We start from the raw sequence: 16,119 nt of genomic DNA, 5'->3' as shown, positions 1-16,119 counted from the left end.
CCCCATTTTATAGGTAATAATTAACAGAACAGGGATTCAAATGTAGGTCCTCTGATTCCAAACTATGTCCCTTAATGTACTAGAGCATTTAAGTCACTTGCCCTCTGACCTCATAGCCAAAGACATGACTAAGTTCTCCACAAATCTGAAGATGCAAAATTCCACAGCAATTTTGCCCAAGTGAAAACGACCCAGATTAATAAATCAGTTCAGCATTCCAACACTTTAATTAACCATATTTCTTGTAAACTTTCACCTAATGCCAAACATAGCTCACTGGTATAATTATTAAGGCATTATTTCCCACTCAAAGAAAAAGAGTGGTGTGGTGGATAAAGGGTTGGCCTTGGAGTGAGAATCATGTGGGTTTAAGTTAGGTCTAGCACATACTCGCTTAGTCATAGCACTTAATCTTTCAAGGCCAAAGATCCCTGTAAATCAGTTAAGGTGCTCATCTGCACGATTGGAAGGAGTTTTCTCACACTTGTGAAGTCACAAGTCTAGTGTACCACTTACAGATGGGAAATTAACAAATAGTGTAAATGAGTTGAAATTGGGCAAAGTACCACTAAATTGCAGACACAGTAAGAATAATCCTAGCCTTTAGTTTGTTGTTTTCTCCAGTAAACTAATAAAATAAGTTGTGAGCAATGAACAGGACTGGCAAATAATAAAAGTTGAATTTCTTGAACTGATGCAATTACAGCATAAATTTCTATGAACTGGCACAGACCTCGGTAAATGTCCATGGTCACCACACCTGGCTGTAAAAAAGGGACCTCTGTGATCTAGTATTCTAGTCCAACCCACTCATTTTGCAAATGAGGAAATTAAGGCCCAGATGATGTTATAGTATGGAAACTCTAGGACCTGAAGCTGGCCTCATTAAATCTTCATGGTCACAACAGATCTTCACAGAAAGAGACTTCTGTGGTCATCTAATCCAACCCCTTAATTTTACAAATGAGGAAACTGAGGCCCAGAGAAAGCACATAAGTAAATGACAGAAATCCTACTCAAAATCCAGTATTCTTTTCATTACAAAATGTGAGAACACTTGGTTGCAAGTACAAATGAAAATTTATGAAATAGAACCCAAATGAGTTTGTCAAACATAAAAATTGATCAAATTTACATTAAAAGAATACAATCTTTGGTGTATTTTATACAAGTTCCAATTTCAACAAGGTTGTGAAAGGGCAAATTTAAGGGACTCTTAAAATTCAAATGTTTGAGGGTTTTTTTGTTTTGTTTTGTTTACATTTGACCTGTTCTCAATCTGTATCTCTGCTCAAGTTTTCTACAAGGCACACCCCAAAAAACCCCCCAAAACCCTTCAAAACATTAATAAAAGTTTTAGGAAAAAAAAACTTACTTCTCATGTTAACATCTATAGGGTTTATACTGGCAGCATGGACCTTAATAATGACTTCATTTGGATAGTGTATGACAGGAAACATCATATTCTTTGTGAATCGGAGCACTTCATTCGCCCCGTATTTATCGATCACCCAGGCTGGCATGACAGTGCTCCTGGAAGCCGTGGTGCTGAAGTCTCTGGCCCGCCAAGGTTTCGCCAAAGCCCTGCATCTGCCCGGGCAGAGACCGCCCGCCCTCCTTAGCACGAGCATCTTCAGGACCTCCATCCCCGGGCACTGACCGTCCACGTGGTTCCCGCACCGGCCTCACCTGAGCCTGAAAGAGCCCCGAGTCCCAGCACGGTTCCCCACCCCACACACACACCCTGCCTTAATTCAGCGGCATTTGCCTAAAAAAAAATGCTTTTTAAAAAGTCAATTTTGAGAATAGAAAGGGGGGCACTGGAAGTCACCTGAAAACACCCTAGGCTATGAAATGGCTAAAATAAAATTTTTTTTGGAATAATTAATGCCAGTAACCAACTGTTTTTGCTCTTGCTCGTGTCAAGGGTCAAAATTCAACTTTAGTCTACAACGAATGGGCTCTGCCCATTCTTCTAATTTATCTCACCCGCAAAAAAAAAATCCGATAATAACTCTCCCTGCTTTCCCCCCTGCAAAGCAGTATCTCCGCACCTTCTAACCCCCTAAAGCTCCCCTGCAGACCCAGACCGCTATAAACCTAACAATCTAAGGCCCCTGCCTAGCCCCGCTGCCTCCCCGAGGTCCCAGCAAGCCTACGAGGCGCACCCACCCATCCCCAGCCCAGGCCCAGGTCTGAGCTCTCAGAGGTCGGTAAGGGCCGAAGGATTTGAACCTTCCCAATCTCCACGAGTGCCCCCTCACACCCCGGCCTGACCCAGCCAGCCGCTACCGCGGCGGCAGCCAATGGCGTGCGAGGATCATTGCCCGGGGACCAACCAGAGCGCGCGACGCTGAGGGGTGAGAAGAGGCAGATCCAAGATGGCCGCTTCCATGTAACGCCGGCAAGCGGTGGCCCTTGACCTTTTTCCCCTCCACCGCTCTTTTGCTCTGAGGTCTCTGCAGGCTTACAGGGCCCGGGCGGCTGACCCCCGAAGGAAGCAGCACCATGCTGGGCCTCAGCCTCCGAGAAGTGAGTGTCACCGGCCTGCTGGGGGAGGGACCAGCGCCCGAGCGGTGGCTGACATGGCGTGGGGCGCCGCAGTCCGCGACCCGATGGGCGGTGGGCGGCCGCGGGGAGGTGGCCTGCGAATGCTGTCGCCGTAGCGTTCTCGGGCCCATCCTCGTCCTGCAGTGCGTGTGCGCCGGGCCCGTGCGGGGCCTTGCTTTTTAGGTCAGGGTTGGGCGCCTTTTAATGTGGGGCGTCTGACGGGGCCTTCCAAAAGCACCCACGGTTCCTGTTACCTCACTTTGGAGGAGAAAGGATCTTACAAGTGGTCACTTTCCGTTTGCAGCCACCATTACCTTGATCAAGCACTGGCCACTGTGTGATCTTGGGCAAGTCATTAACCTCCTTGGGACTCAGTGTCCTCATTTGTAAAATGATCACCATCCTCAGGCGCTTCACTTCCGACTCAATGTGTGATCTTTTAAGTCAGTCAACTACAATATGTTAGTCAGCTAGCCATTATTAATTGCCTGCTGTGTGTCCTATTAGCTTGCTTCAAGTTTCAGCTAAAATCCCACTTTATGCAAGGAGAGATGCAGAACATGTCTTTTGACCTCGTTTATTCATCTAAAAAACTGGAATGATAATATATTTGTTACATGGAATTATGTATATATTGTATATATTATTTGTTACATATATGTAGTATGTAGATGAGAAAATATATGTATTATTTACATATTCCAAGCAACTAGGTGTCACAGTGGATAGAGTGCAGGGCCAGGAGTCAGGGAGACTTATTTTTCTGAGTTCAAATCTGGCCTCTCAGACATTTATTAACTGCATGACCCTGGGCCAGTCACTTAACCCTGTTTGCCTCAGTTTCCTCATCTGTAAAGTGAGCTGGAGAAGAAAATGGCAAACCACTCCAGTATTTCTGCCAAGAAAACCCCAAATGGGGTCATGAAGAGTCAGACACAACTGAACAACACCAAAATATTTATATATTACTATGTGTATATTGCTATATGTGATATAGTAATATATTTGACTATAATATATTACTATATTTGCTATGTATATATTTGGTATATAAACTTAATTGTGCACCAAGATAAATTTCTTCATGGAAAGAATTGATTTATTTTCTAGGTGTCTAAGAAGTTGAGAAAAAGGTTTTTTTTAAATACAAGTTTGTTTATTTTTAGTTTTCAACATTCACTTCCACAACTTTTTGAGTTCCAAATTTTTGCCCCATCTCACCCCTCCCCCCACCCCAAGATGGCATGCACTCTGAATACCCCTTCCCCTGGTCTGCCTTCTCTTCTATCTCTCTCCCCTTCCTTCTCTTATCCCCTTCCCCTTCTATTTTCCTGTAGGGCAGGATAGACTTCTGTACCCCATTTCCTGTATTTCTTATTTCCCAGTTGCATGTGAAAACATTTTTTTAAAAAACGTGTGTTTTTAAAACTTTGAGTTCTAAATTTTCTCTCTTCCTCCCTCCCCACCCACCCTCATTGAAAAAGCAAGCAACTCAGTATAGGTTGTACATGTGCAGTTATGCAAAACACTTACATAGTAGACATGCTGTGAAAAACTCTGTTTCCCTTAATCCTATCCTGCCCTCCCATTTATTCTATTCTTTCTTCTGACCCTGTCCCTCCTCAGAAGTATTTACTTCTGATTATCCTCTTTCCCAATCTGCCCTCCTCTCTATCATCCCCCTGCTCTCTTGTCCACTTCTCCTCCTATTTTCCTGTAGGGTAAGACAGATTTCCATATCCAATTGAATGTGTATGTTATTCTCTCCTTAAGCCAAATCCTATGAGAATAAGATTCCTCATTCCCTCTCACCTTCCCCTGTTTCCCCTCCACTGTGAGAGACTTTTCTTTTCTGTTTTTTTTTTTGTGAGATAATTTACCCCATTCTACCTCTCCCTTTCTTCTCCGAGTATCATCCTCTCTCATCCCTTAATTTTATTCTACAGATATGACCCCTTAATCTTCAACTCACCCTGTGCCCTCTATCTATCTATCTATCTATACACATACATATAATTTTTTTTTCCTTCAACTACCCTAATACTGACAAAGTTCTCATGTGTTACAAATATCTTTCCATGCAGGAATGTAAACAGTTCAATCTTAATAAGTCTCTTATGATTTCTCTTTCCTGTTTACCTCTTCATGTTCCACTTGAGTCCTGTATTTGAAAGTCAAATTTTCTATTCAGCTCTGGTCTTTTCATCAGGAATGCTTGAAAGTCCTCTATTTCACTGAATGACCATTTTTTACCCTAAAGGTTTATACTCAGTTTTGCTGGGTAGGTGATTCTTGGTTGTAATCCTATCTCCTTTGCCCTCTGGAATATTATATTCCATGCCCTGCAGTCCTTTAATGTAGAAGCTGCTAAATCTTGTGTTATCCTGATTGTGTTTCCACAGTACTTGAATTGTTTCCTTCTGGCAGCTTGTAATATTTTCTCCTTGACCTGGGAACTCTGGAATTTGGCTACAATATTCCTAGGAATTTTCCTTTGGGGATCTCTTTCAGGAGGAGATCTGTGGATTCTTTCAATTTCTATTTTGCCCTCTGGTTCTATATATCAGGGCAGTTTTCCTTGATAATTTCTTGAAAGATGATGTCTAGGCTCTTTTTTTCATCATGGCTTTCAGATAGTCCAATAATTTTTAAATTCTCTCTCCTGGATCTATTTTCCAGGTCAGTTGTTTTTCCAATGAGATATTTCACATTGTTTTCTAATTTTTCATTCTTTTGGATTTGTTTTACAGTGTCTTGATTTCTCATAAAGTCACTAGCTTCCAATTGCTCTATTCTAATTTTTAAGGAAGTATTTTCTTCAGTAATCTTTTGGACTTCCTTTTCCATTTGGCCAATTTTTCTTTTTAGGGCATTTTTCTCCTCATTGGCTTTTTGGACCTCTTTTGCCATTTGGGTTAGGCTATTTTTAAGGTTTATTTTCTTCAGTATTTTTTTGGGTCTCCTTTAGCAAGCTGTTGACTTGTTTTCATGATTTTCTTGCATCACTCTCATTTCTCTTCCCAGTTTTTCCTCTACTTCCCTTACTTGCTTCTCAAAATCCCTTTTGAGCTCTTCCAAGGCCTGGGACTGATTCATATTTTTCTTGGAGGCTTTGGATGTAGGAGCTTTGACTTTGTTGTCTTCTTCTGGTTGTATATTTTGATCTTCTTTTCACCAAAGTAAGATAATATAGTCTGACTCTTTTTGCTGCTTGCTCATGATCCAGCCAATTACTTGAGTTTTAAACTCTTTGTTAAGGTAAGAGTCTGCTTCCAATGTGGAGAATGTACTGTCCCAAGCTTCAGGGGTTTGTATAGCTGTTTTCAGAGATACTTGTAGGGACCTGTAAATTTTCAGTTCTTCCAAGGTGGTATGATAAGGGGCGAGGTGTTTACTCCTTTCCTGGCCTGTGACCGCAAGTACTCCTTTCTGTCCTGTAACTGTGAGGAGGGGTTCCTCTCACAGCCACTACAAGCTCCACCAGCGCACTCCTCCTCACCCCAGCACGCTGCCCAGAACTGTGACCCAGATCCAAACACGGGCAAAGCAAGAGATTCCTGCCTCAGCACTGGCAAAGAGATCCCTGCAATTGCCCTCTGATCAGCCACTGGATTCTCCCTCAGTCTGTGGGCCAGAAGCTCAGGAAGCAGCTGCCCCCCCCCACGCTCTTGGGGAATGGAGCTGAAACCCCTCCTTCCTGTCTCAGCACCACAGAAACAGACTTTTCCCACTGACCTTCTAAGTTGTCCTTGGCATTCGTGGACTGAGGAGTCTGGAAACCTCCACAGCTGCCTGAGATTCAGTCCTTTGAGGACTGCTCCAGGTTTGCTGCAGCCTGCGCTCCCAGCCGGTGTGATACACCTTTCTGATCAATCATCCAGGTTGTCTTGGGCTGGAAATTTGTTTCACTCTGTCGTTTTGTGGGTTCTGCTGCTTCAGAATTTGTTTAGAGCCATTTTTGTGAGTATTTGGAGGGGTTTGTAGGAGAGCTCAAGCAAGTCACTGCTTTCACTCCGCCATCTTGGCTCCGACCCCGAGAAAAAGTTTTTTCCATGGAGTTTATCTTTTCTTGGTACACAGTGAAGCATATATACCAAATGTAATATAGTATAGATACATGTATACATGTGTGTTTAATATACATACATACATTCCTACACTAAGTATAAGAGTTACCTTATTTTTACGTTGGTACCCCAAAGGACTTAGCACAATGCCTGGCACATGAGCACTTAATAAATTCTTGTTGATTGATTGATAACATCACTGGCAGGGTTGCTATGAGGTTCAAGTATGGTAAAGTACTTTGCAAATTTTAAAGCAGTTTGGAAAATCCCCAACCCCTTCAATACCAGTGCCTTCCTTTCCTCTGAGATTATCTACAATTCTGGGAGGGGGAAATGGCCCTTCTATGGAATCTAGGTTCATAACTAGAGAAAAGGGAAGAAACTGTGAAAATCAGGAACAACTTGGGGAAACTAAGGATGAGGACACACAGTGCTAGGCAGGACTGGCTTAGCTGCTTGTTGGTTTTACCCCCTCAGACCCAGTGGGCCTTCAAGAAAAGAAGCTCCAGGAAATGGGAGAGGGATTTAAAGGGGAGTTAGGATTTCAAAGTCAAACCACCTACTTCATATTTTTATTTAGGGCTTCGGGGTAGAGAGACTAAACTCTTCCTCCTTCCTGTACTGCATAGACCTGTGCATGCTCCTAGCGCCCAGAACTGGGACTAGAAATGTATCAAAATACTACACTATAGGTTTAGTTTTGGTGGCATTTATTGTGGAGCTTATTGGTACTAATCTAGGATCCTCACTCCGTATTTATAACATAGTTTCAATGAGAAAAGCGTTTTCCAAGTTCCAGTTTCTTATTTACATTTCAAAGCAACCCTGTGAGGCAGGTAATGTAGGTGTTATTATCCCCATTTTACAGATATGGAAACCGAGACCCAGAGGTTAAGTGATCTGTTCATGGCACACAGTTGGTAGGTATCAGGAGCAGGAATTGAACTGTCAAGATAGTATAAGAGATTTCTGACTTTCAAAGATAAGAATTGACTTCCTCATTTTAAGCAAAATAAAATATTGCCTTCTTCCCTACGGCTATCTATCTAGCCTCTTCCCTGTTCAGAAAAGGAAACTGTGTCATGGTATTAAAAGTCACAGTCTTAATCACTAGACTACAAGCTAGAGTATCCAGTGATAGTATCATTGATTGGCTTCCTTTGTTAGCCCACCTGCTTCTCTTTCCTAGTCACACACTGCTCACCTGCCTGGTTTCTTGAAGATTCTGTGAGTCTTTAGTCATAAGGGGAACATGAAATAGTGTGAATGGATGAGCACAGTTCATACAGCTACTAGAAAAACAATTCAAAATGTCTGCCTCAATCAATCATTAGCTTCTTCAGGAGGCAGAATTGGGAAATTGCATTAAAGATATATTTCAGCTCAGTGGGGGTGGGAGGGTCAGGGAAAAGGGGGAGGTGGGAACAAAACTTTTCAACACTGAAAAGACCGGACTGTGCTGGTGAAATCTATCTGCTGGATGCTAGAAGTTCAAGCTGACAGATGGATGATCATTGAATGTTGTGTAGGGCTTCTGCAGGTATGGTTTGATTGCACCTCTGAGGTCCCTTCCAGCTCTGAAATTGTGTGATCCTTTCTTCATTTGAATATAATAGGATAGCACATTATTATTATAATGTTCTGCATCTTCCACATATATTCAGTTCCACAAACTGCTTTAAAATTTGCAAAGTACTTTTGTGGAGTTCTGTCTTATCTACATGTATCTTCCTAAGGACCTATTAGCACAACGTTGTTTGAATAAAGCCATGCTGCTTCAGGGTGTTTGGGTAGTTAATTATACTGCTTTTGGATTTGTTTACCTGATTTGAGCTAGAGTGTAAGCTTCTTGAGGGAAAAGCTTATATTTTCTTGTTACCTTTTATTCCTAGTACAGATAAGTATCTGTACTCTGTATGCATGCTGTATGTTAATTAAATTGCACGTATTTCAGGTTTCTGCTGCACTGAAACAAGGCCAAGTCAGTCCAATGGAACTTTGTCAAAAATGTCTCTCTCTTATCAAGGAGACCAAATTTCTTAATGCTTACATTACTGTAGCAGAAGAGAAAGCCTTAAAGCAAGCTGAAGAATCAGAAAAGAGGTATGAGAAAGGTAAATTACTTAAAAGTGTTTTATTGCTCTTTTCCTGGAACAGTTTATTAGATTAGCATTTGGGAAGTGATGCTTTTAATATAACATATGCTCCCATTTGATCAAACTGACGTGAAGAATAATAAGACTGATGCTAGTAAGTACATGATTTAGAATATTCAGCTGTTAGAATTTCCATTTAAAATTAAGTTTTTCTATGACAAAGACTGGTTAGCCTGTGTAGCAAACATTTATTAAGCACTTTCAGGTTCCAGTCACTGTGCTAGGCACTGGGGGTGTGAAGGCAGAAACAAAACAATTCTCGCCATTGAGGAGTTTGCAGTCTCCTGGGGGAGAATGATCCTTGTATTAAGAAGTATTGTACAAAGAAACTAGAGAGGTAAGAGCCATTCCTAACATCTGGGATAATTGGGGAAGAGCTTGAGGGAGGGAACAAGTGGGGGGGAAGGAGACAGGAGGGGTTACCTGGATTGAGAGTTGAAGGCGTCTAAAGATTCATTCAGAGGAGACAAAGAGTGAGAGCCTTCCAGACACAAGGGGAAGATCTTAGGCATCAGGCCTCAGAGAATTTGTAATTCTCTTAACCAAGGCTGTAGAAGGAGGTGAGAGACAGATCATAGCAACAGCTAGAGTGAATGTACTTTTTTATTTTGAGCTGTCTCTTCCTTGTCACTTTCCTGGCTTCTAACACAGGTCAGGCCCTTGGAGTTTTAGATGGAATTCCCGTTGCCGTAAAAGACAACTTTAGCACTGCTGGCATTGAAACAACGTGTGCGTCCAGTATGCTAAAAGGTAAACTACATCTCATCACAGTTCTTAACATATTGAACCTACTCCTGAGAGGTACCTTGAGAACTTTGTGAAGTATTGATTGCTTCTAATTCCTGGAATACTTTCAAGTTCAGAATAAAATTACCCTCATAGTTCATCTTCTAGGAAATAATATTTTTCTTTAGTATCTCAACTAGTATTTTTTTTATGTTTATTCTTTCAAAATGAAAATTGTTTTATCTTTCACAGGCCTAATGAAATAAGTGTTGTTTAGTGACTTTAAGGCCGAGTTTCTCTTTCTGATTACCATAGGCACTCACAGGGACATTTTATACATACAATGATTTCTCTTAGCCTCACTTCTCATCTGTAAAGTGGGAATAAATGCAGAATGGATTTTCTTGGTATAGTGGGTAGAGAGCTGGCCTTAGAATCAGGAAGGCTTGGATTCAAGTCCTAAGTGATCATGGGCAAGTCACTTAAGCTTTTAGTGCCTCAGGAGAGGCACCATGGTACAGTGGGGAATGTGCGGGCTTTGCAGTTAGAGGACCTGGGCTCAGATTCCACCTCTGCCTTTTTCTGTTTGTGACACCTTGGGCAAGTGGCTTCACTTCCTTCAGTCTATAAAATGAGAGGGTTGAGCTACATATCATCTGGTGCTTCTCTCAGATCTAGATTTATGATCCTTTGATCCTTACCTTTCTTTGAAGAACATTGCAATCGATCATTAGCATTTGATGACTTGTTGGTATTTATTTACTGAGTTATCTCCCTACATAAGATAGAGTGCCTTGTTCCACTAGTGTTTGTGACTGGGGGAAATATAACTAAAGGGAAGATTGGAAGATGTAGAAGTAAAAAAGACATGCTAGGTAACTGAGTGATAGGTTTGATAATTTGGACAAGTAGAGATGATCTCAGGTTTGTCTCTTGTCCATAACTGTACCTATTTAACTGTTGGTGATTTTTCAGTTCAATTCAGCCTACTATGTTCAAGGCACTCTGCTAGATGCTGTGGAGACAGAATCCAACATGAAATAGACCCTGTCATCAAGGAATTTTTGTAATATTACAACATGGAGCCTGTGGGCCCAGATTTTGATCCCAGCTTTGCCAATTACTAATGTTAGATCTTGGGAAAGTGATCCTTATCTGTAAAATAAAGGAATTGAATTAGATGATTTTTGAGGTTTCTTCAAGCTCTAAATCTATGATCCTATGTATACAGATATGAATAAACGAAGTAATTTTAAGAGGAGTTGCTTGGGAGTGATGCCTGGGAGCATCAGGAAAGGCCTTCTACAGGAGCTGCTTTAAAGGAAGCTAGGAAATCTGAGGGTCCAGACATAGAAGGATAACCTCTATGAACATATACATACATATGTAGGGGAGGGAATGTCATGTATGGAAAATAGGTCAGTTTGACCAGAAATGATAGGGAAAAGGGAATAATATGGGGGGAAACCCCTGAAAAGTCAGATTGTTGGGTTTTAAATTCCAAGTTGAGTATTTTGTGTTTTATTCTAGAAGTCATAGGGAGCCACTGAAGATATTTAAGTAGGGGAAATGACGTGGTCAGATCTTTGTTTTAGGAATACCCATTTAGCAGTTGTGAATGGAGAGCGGAGAGACTGGCACTATGACCAGTGAAGATCCCCTGCCTCCAGAAGGGAATGGTCAGTGGAATACCCTTATTTGCAGGGGGAGTGGGAAGGGGAAGGAATCACTTAGAATCACTTAAAATACAACCATAGAATGATACTTTGTAAATTTTTTAAAATTTATTTACTTTTAGCCTTTTTTTAAAAAAATTTGAGTTCTAAATTCTCTCCTCCCTTTTACCCTTTCCCTCACCCCGTGAGAAGCCAAGCAATATAATATTTATATGTATGAAATCATGCAAAACCTATTTCCATTGTAGCCATGTTGCAAAAAAAAAAAAAGGCAAGAAAAATAAAGTGAAAACATTATACTTCAATTTGTACTCAGAATTCATCAGTTCTTTCCTTGGGAGTGGATACCATTCTTCATCAGAAGTCCTTTCAGTTCTCTTGGATCATTGTATCAGAGTAGCTAAGTATTTCATAATTGATTGTTGTTACAATTTTACTATTACTATGTAAATGATTTAGTTCTGCTAACTCTACTCTGTGTCAATTCATATAGGTCTTCCCAGATTTTTCTGAAATCATCTTCCTCATCATTTTCTTATAGCGCAATAGTATTCTGTCACAATTATATACCACAACTCTTATTTAGCTGTTCCCCAATTGATGGGCATCCCCTCCATTTCCAGTTCTTTGCCACCACAAAAAGAGTGCTATAAATATTTTTGTACATATAGGTCCTTTTACCTTTTCTTTGATCTCTTTGAAATACAGACCTAGTAGTGATATTGCTGAGTCAAAAGGTATATAGAATTTTATAGCCCTTTGGTCATAGTTCCAAATTGTTTTCCAGAAGGGTTAGACCAGTTCACAACTCTGTCAACAGTGTATTAATATCCCTATTTTTCCATATACGTTCCAATATTTATCATTTTCCTTTTCTGTCGTGTTAACTAATCTGATAGGTGTGATGTGGTATCTCAGAGTTGTTTTAATTTGCATTTTTTCTAATCAATAATTTAGAGCATTTTTTATGTGATTATAGATAGCCTTGATTTCTTCATCGGAAAACTGCCTGTTCATGTTATTTGACCATTTATCAATTGGAGAATGGCTCATTTTTATAAATTTGACTCAGTTCCCTACATATTTGAGAAATGAGGCCTTTGTCAGAGAAATTTTCTGTAAAAAAAATTTTTTTTCGTGTTTCCTGCTTTCCTTCTAATTTTGGCTGCATTGGTTTTGTTTGTGTAAAAACTTTTAGATTTCATGCAATCAAAATTATCCATTTTGCTTCCTGTGATCCTCTCTGTCTCATATTTGGTCATAAACTCTTCCCGTATCCATAGATCTGACAGGTAAAATTTTTCATACTCCCCTAATTTGCTTATATCACCCTTTATGTCTAAATCACCCATCCATTTTGACCTTATCTTGTTGTATTGTTGACTGCTGCACATTTTAAAAGAATCCTGAAAATCATTAAGTATCACACAAAAACTTTATAAAATTACATATATATAAGAGACTTTTGGGAAGGTCTATAGGTATGCAGCAGGTTAACATGGGGGAACTGTAAGGCCAACAAGGTTCTGACTGAGCTAGAAGTTAAAAAATGTAAAGAATTTGCAACTTGAAGTGTTTTAATCAGTGGAAATGAAAAACCTTGTTCACTGTTCTGTCGTGTATCAAAAACAGCTCTGACATTTTATTTTTCAGGTTACATACCTCCTTATAATGCTACAGTAGTTCAGAAGTTGTTGGATCAGGGGGCTGTTCTTCTAGGAAAAACAAATTTAGATGAGTTTGCTATGGGGTAAGTAACATTAAATGGTTTACTTTGTCTTGTTTTATCTTTAATCCAACTAAGTGAATAGAGTCCTACTTTATGTAGGTGAATGACCTCTTGAGATGCCTTCCGTGCCTGTTTTTATCTCACATGTGAAACATGGAAGATGAAATTATTGTATGCACTTTTGGCCCAGCAGGACCAGCAACTCATGGTCTATATGATTAATTCTGTATAAAAGTAGCAAAGCAAAATGGAAAGGACATTGGACTTCGTGTCAGAAGGCCTGGATTAAGATTGTGCTTCTGACAGCTGCCAAGTGTGTGACATGCAGTAAAAAAAAAAAGTTTCTTTTCTGAGCCCCAATTTCCTTTTCTCTAAAATGCCAGGGGAAGGGGCAGCTAGGTGGTGCAGTAGATAGAGCATCGGTCCTGGAGTCAGGAGGACCTAAGTTCAAATTCAGCCTCAGACGCTTACTAACTACCTGTGTGATCCTGGGCAAGTCACATAACTGTCAATGTCTCCCCCCCCAAAAAAGGTAATAAAAGTTTGGGTGGGGTAACAGTTCTAGTTCTTAGGAAAGCACCTTAAAACCTTAAAGCCCCACATAAATGTGAATTATTATACCCTGCACTGATGGCAATTTCACAGGAGCTACTTTCATTAGTTTAAAAAATAAATGTTGTTTTGAGAGGCAGGAACATTAAGTATTCCGAGTTAGCCCTTTTTTAATGACTTGAGAAAAACTCTCTTTGCACCATCTGCAGCCGGTCTTTTCTATCTCACAGGACTTTACTCAATAATAGGTTGCTAGTGGTATCTTAAAATTTTGGTCTATCAGGGCACAACTTAAGGGCTCTTTTCTTGTCACCTGTGTTCAGAAAAGATGATTTATTGTCCTTTGAAACAGTCCTCTTTGGTTTGTAAGTAATTTCTCCTTTAGTTGTCAAGAATGATTGTGGGAGTAGGGTGTAGGTCTATTTGCCTGTTTCCTTAAATCAGAACAGGGTTCCACCTTTTCCATTGAAACACCACTAGATTTTTCAATAGCTAGATGAGTGGGCAGGAACAATTCAGGAGATGAAGAAAGTTCTCTGTGAATCCACAGATGTGTGCTTTAATCTTGCTTAACTATTTTGTCTTAGATCTGGAAGCACAGATGGTATATTTGGGCCAGTTAGAAACCCCTGGAGTTATTCAAAGCAATACAGAGAAAAGCGAAAACAGAGCCACCACAGAGCGGATGAAGATTCAAATTGGTTAATAACCGGAGGCAGCTCTGGGGGCAGTGCTGCTGCTGTATCTGCATTCACATGCTTTGCGTAAGAAGATTTTTCTTCTAAATATTTTACATTAAAACACAGCCAGGAGCAACTTTTTTCTTGATATAGATATAGCCATAAGCCATGTACAAAATCTAAAAGTAATAATAGTTCCTATAAAAGTACCACAAAAAGTAAAGACATGGTATTTTATTACTGGAAACTATTCTATTAATACCTGTATATAGATAGGTTTTTCAGGTTTTAATGCTCTTCTTATTTTGCTGCTTACTTGCTTTTTAACAGAAGCTGAATTCCTAATGATATAATAAAACAAATATTAAAATGACACTTCATGGGTAAACTTAATTTGATATTTCATCTATGTGAATTTAGTAACAACAGTTAAAGTTCCTGTATAGTATTGTGCTTTGTTCTTTAAAAAAAATTAATGGATGAAAGAGGGAGGGGGAGAGAAAAAGAGAGAGAGAGAGTTGTGTATGAGCAAGCACAAATGAGCATTTATTAAGCACTTATTTTGTGCCAGGCATTGTGCTGACATGTTTGCTAGTACAAATATAAACAAAAAATAAAGATAGTCCCTGCCCTAAAGGAACTTACATTCTGAGGGAGGAACACCACACATTAGAGGTAGCTAGGGGCTCAGTGGATAGAGCACTGGAACTGGAATCAGGAAGACATGAGTTCATATGTAGTCTCAGACACTAGTGGTGTGACGTTGGACAAGTCACTTAACCTCTGTTTGCTTTAGTTTCTTCATCTGTAAAATGGCAGTAATAATAGCTTCCAGGGTTGTTGTGAGGATCAAATGAGATAATAATTGTAGAGTACTTAGTATAGTGCCTGGCACTTAGGTGGTATATAAATGCTTATTCTTTTTCCTTTCTCCTCTAAAAAGGAGCTGAAAGGTGAGTGGAGGGCTGGGGGGGTGGAGAGGCAAGGTAGAAAGTAGTCTTGAGAGTCATGGGCTGAGCTGCCCTTTGGAGTGAGCATAATTGGCTTAGTTATTTTCTCAAATGGAGATTCCAGGGAGTAAACTAACCAATTGGAGGATGAGACCATAGGGCTGGAGGTCTTGCCAGCATGAAAAGGCTGTTATGGTGGAGGTGGAGAAGTAATCATGGGCCAAGCCACCAAGCTTGGGGGGGGGGAGAAGGCAGAGAGAGAAAGAGAGAGAGAAGAGAAAGGCAATGTGGTGCATTAGAATGAGACCATTGATGGCCACTGAATGATGACCTTGGCTTGGGTCCTTCTGCCATTTTCTGTCTATGGGGACTTGAACAATTTATTTAACCTCTCTTGGGCCTCAGTTTCCTCTTCTGTAAAACAGAGGGCTTGAACTAGAAGACCTCTAAGGTCTGTGGTCCAGTGCCAAATATTGTGATCCTAATGATGTAACAGAGTAAAATAAATAGCCTAAACGGAAGCTGCTATCATATTTTGTGGTTGGCATGAACACAGGCTTGATTGTAAATAAAGTTTCTGATGACTTTTTAATGGAATCTGTTTACTACTAGTAAGTATTCTGGAATCTACATACTCTGACTTTGCATTTAAATTCTGATAAAGCTGTGCTGATAATGATGGTTTTTCCTTTGTTCCTATGAAATTTATAGTTGATAGAGTGAATTATTTGTAGTATTTAAATCTTATTTTTGCATCTTAAGTTTTAATATCTTAAAACCACACTAATGCTTTTAGGACACTTTGTATATGTGTGTATATTTTAGTTGTACTTCATCTCAGTCAGGACTTGCAGATAAATTCCTTAAAATCATTTTTGATACATTTTAGTGGTTTCACAGAGCTACAACTAAAAAAACTGGTGAGGCTTTGGAGAGGTTTTCAGGCACTGATGTGCTTATTGTAGGGCCCTCATTCTGCTCTCCTTATTCTGCTGCTTACCTGCTTTTTATGTTTGAAGGGGTGTTCCTTAAA

The 16,119-nt window shown here is 40.1% G+C and overlaps 1 protein-coding gene across 4 annotated transcripts in view; it reads left to right on the top strand.

Annotated features, from left to right (window-relative positions):
* The first annotated feature begins 2,357 nt into the window (after nucleotides 1-2,357).
* Nucleotides 2,358-16,119, top strand: part of QRSL1 (glutaminyl-tRNA amidotransferase subunit QRSL1) — a 48,869-nt gene continuing 35,107 nt past the window's right edge. For 3 of the 4 annotated variants that reach the window (XM_078155214.1, XM_078155213.1, XM_020976948.2), the window contains exons 1-5: nucleotides 2,358-2,532; nucleotides 8,572-8,731; nucleotides 9,425-9,523; nucleotides 12,829-12,925; nucleotides 14,044-14,220. In XM_078155214.1, the coding sequence (XP_078011340.1) occupies nucleotides 2,509-2,532; nucleotides 8,572-8,731; nucleotides 9,425-9,523; nucleotides 12,829-12,925; nucleotides 14,044-14,220 (557 nt within the window). In that variant the 5' untranslated portion in view covers nucleotides 2,358-2,508. Of the gene's footprint in view, nucleotides 2,533-8,571; nucleotides 8,732-9,424; nucleotides 9,524-12,828; nucleotides 12,926-14,043; nucleotides 14,221-16,119 lie in introns of those variants that run through there. The other variant, XM_020976949.2, reaches the window with a different exon arrangement.

This window comes from Phascolarctos cinereus, unplaced genomic scaffold (assembly GCF_003287225.1).
Source record: "Phascolarctos cinereus isolate Bilbo 61053 unplaced genomic scaffold, phaCin_HiC Scaffold_5;HRSCAF=322, whole genome shotgun sequence".
In the NCBI taxonomy this organism is placed as follows: Eukaryota; Metazoa; Chordata; class Mammalia; order Diprotodontia; family Phascolarctidae; genus Phascolarctos; species Phascolarctos cinereus.
Note: the sequence above shows the minus strand (reverse complement) of the source record. Positions and strands in the feature narration are given on the sequence as shown.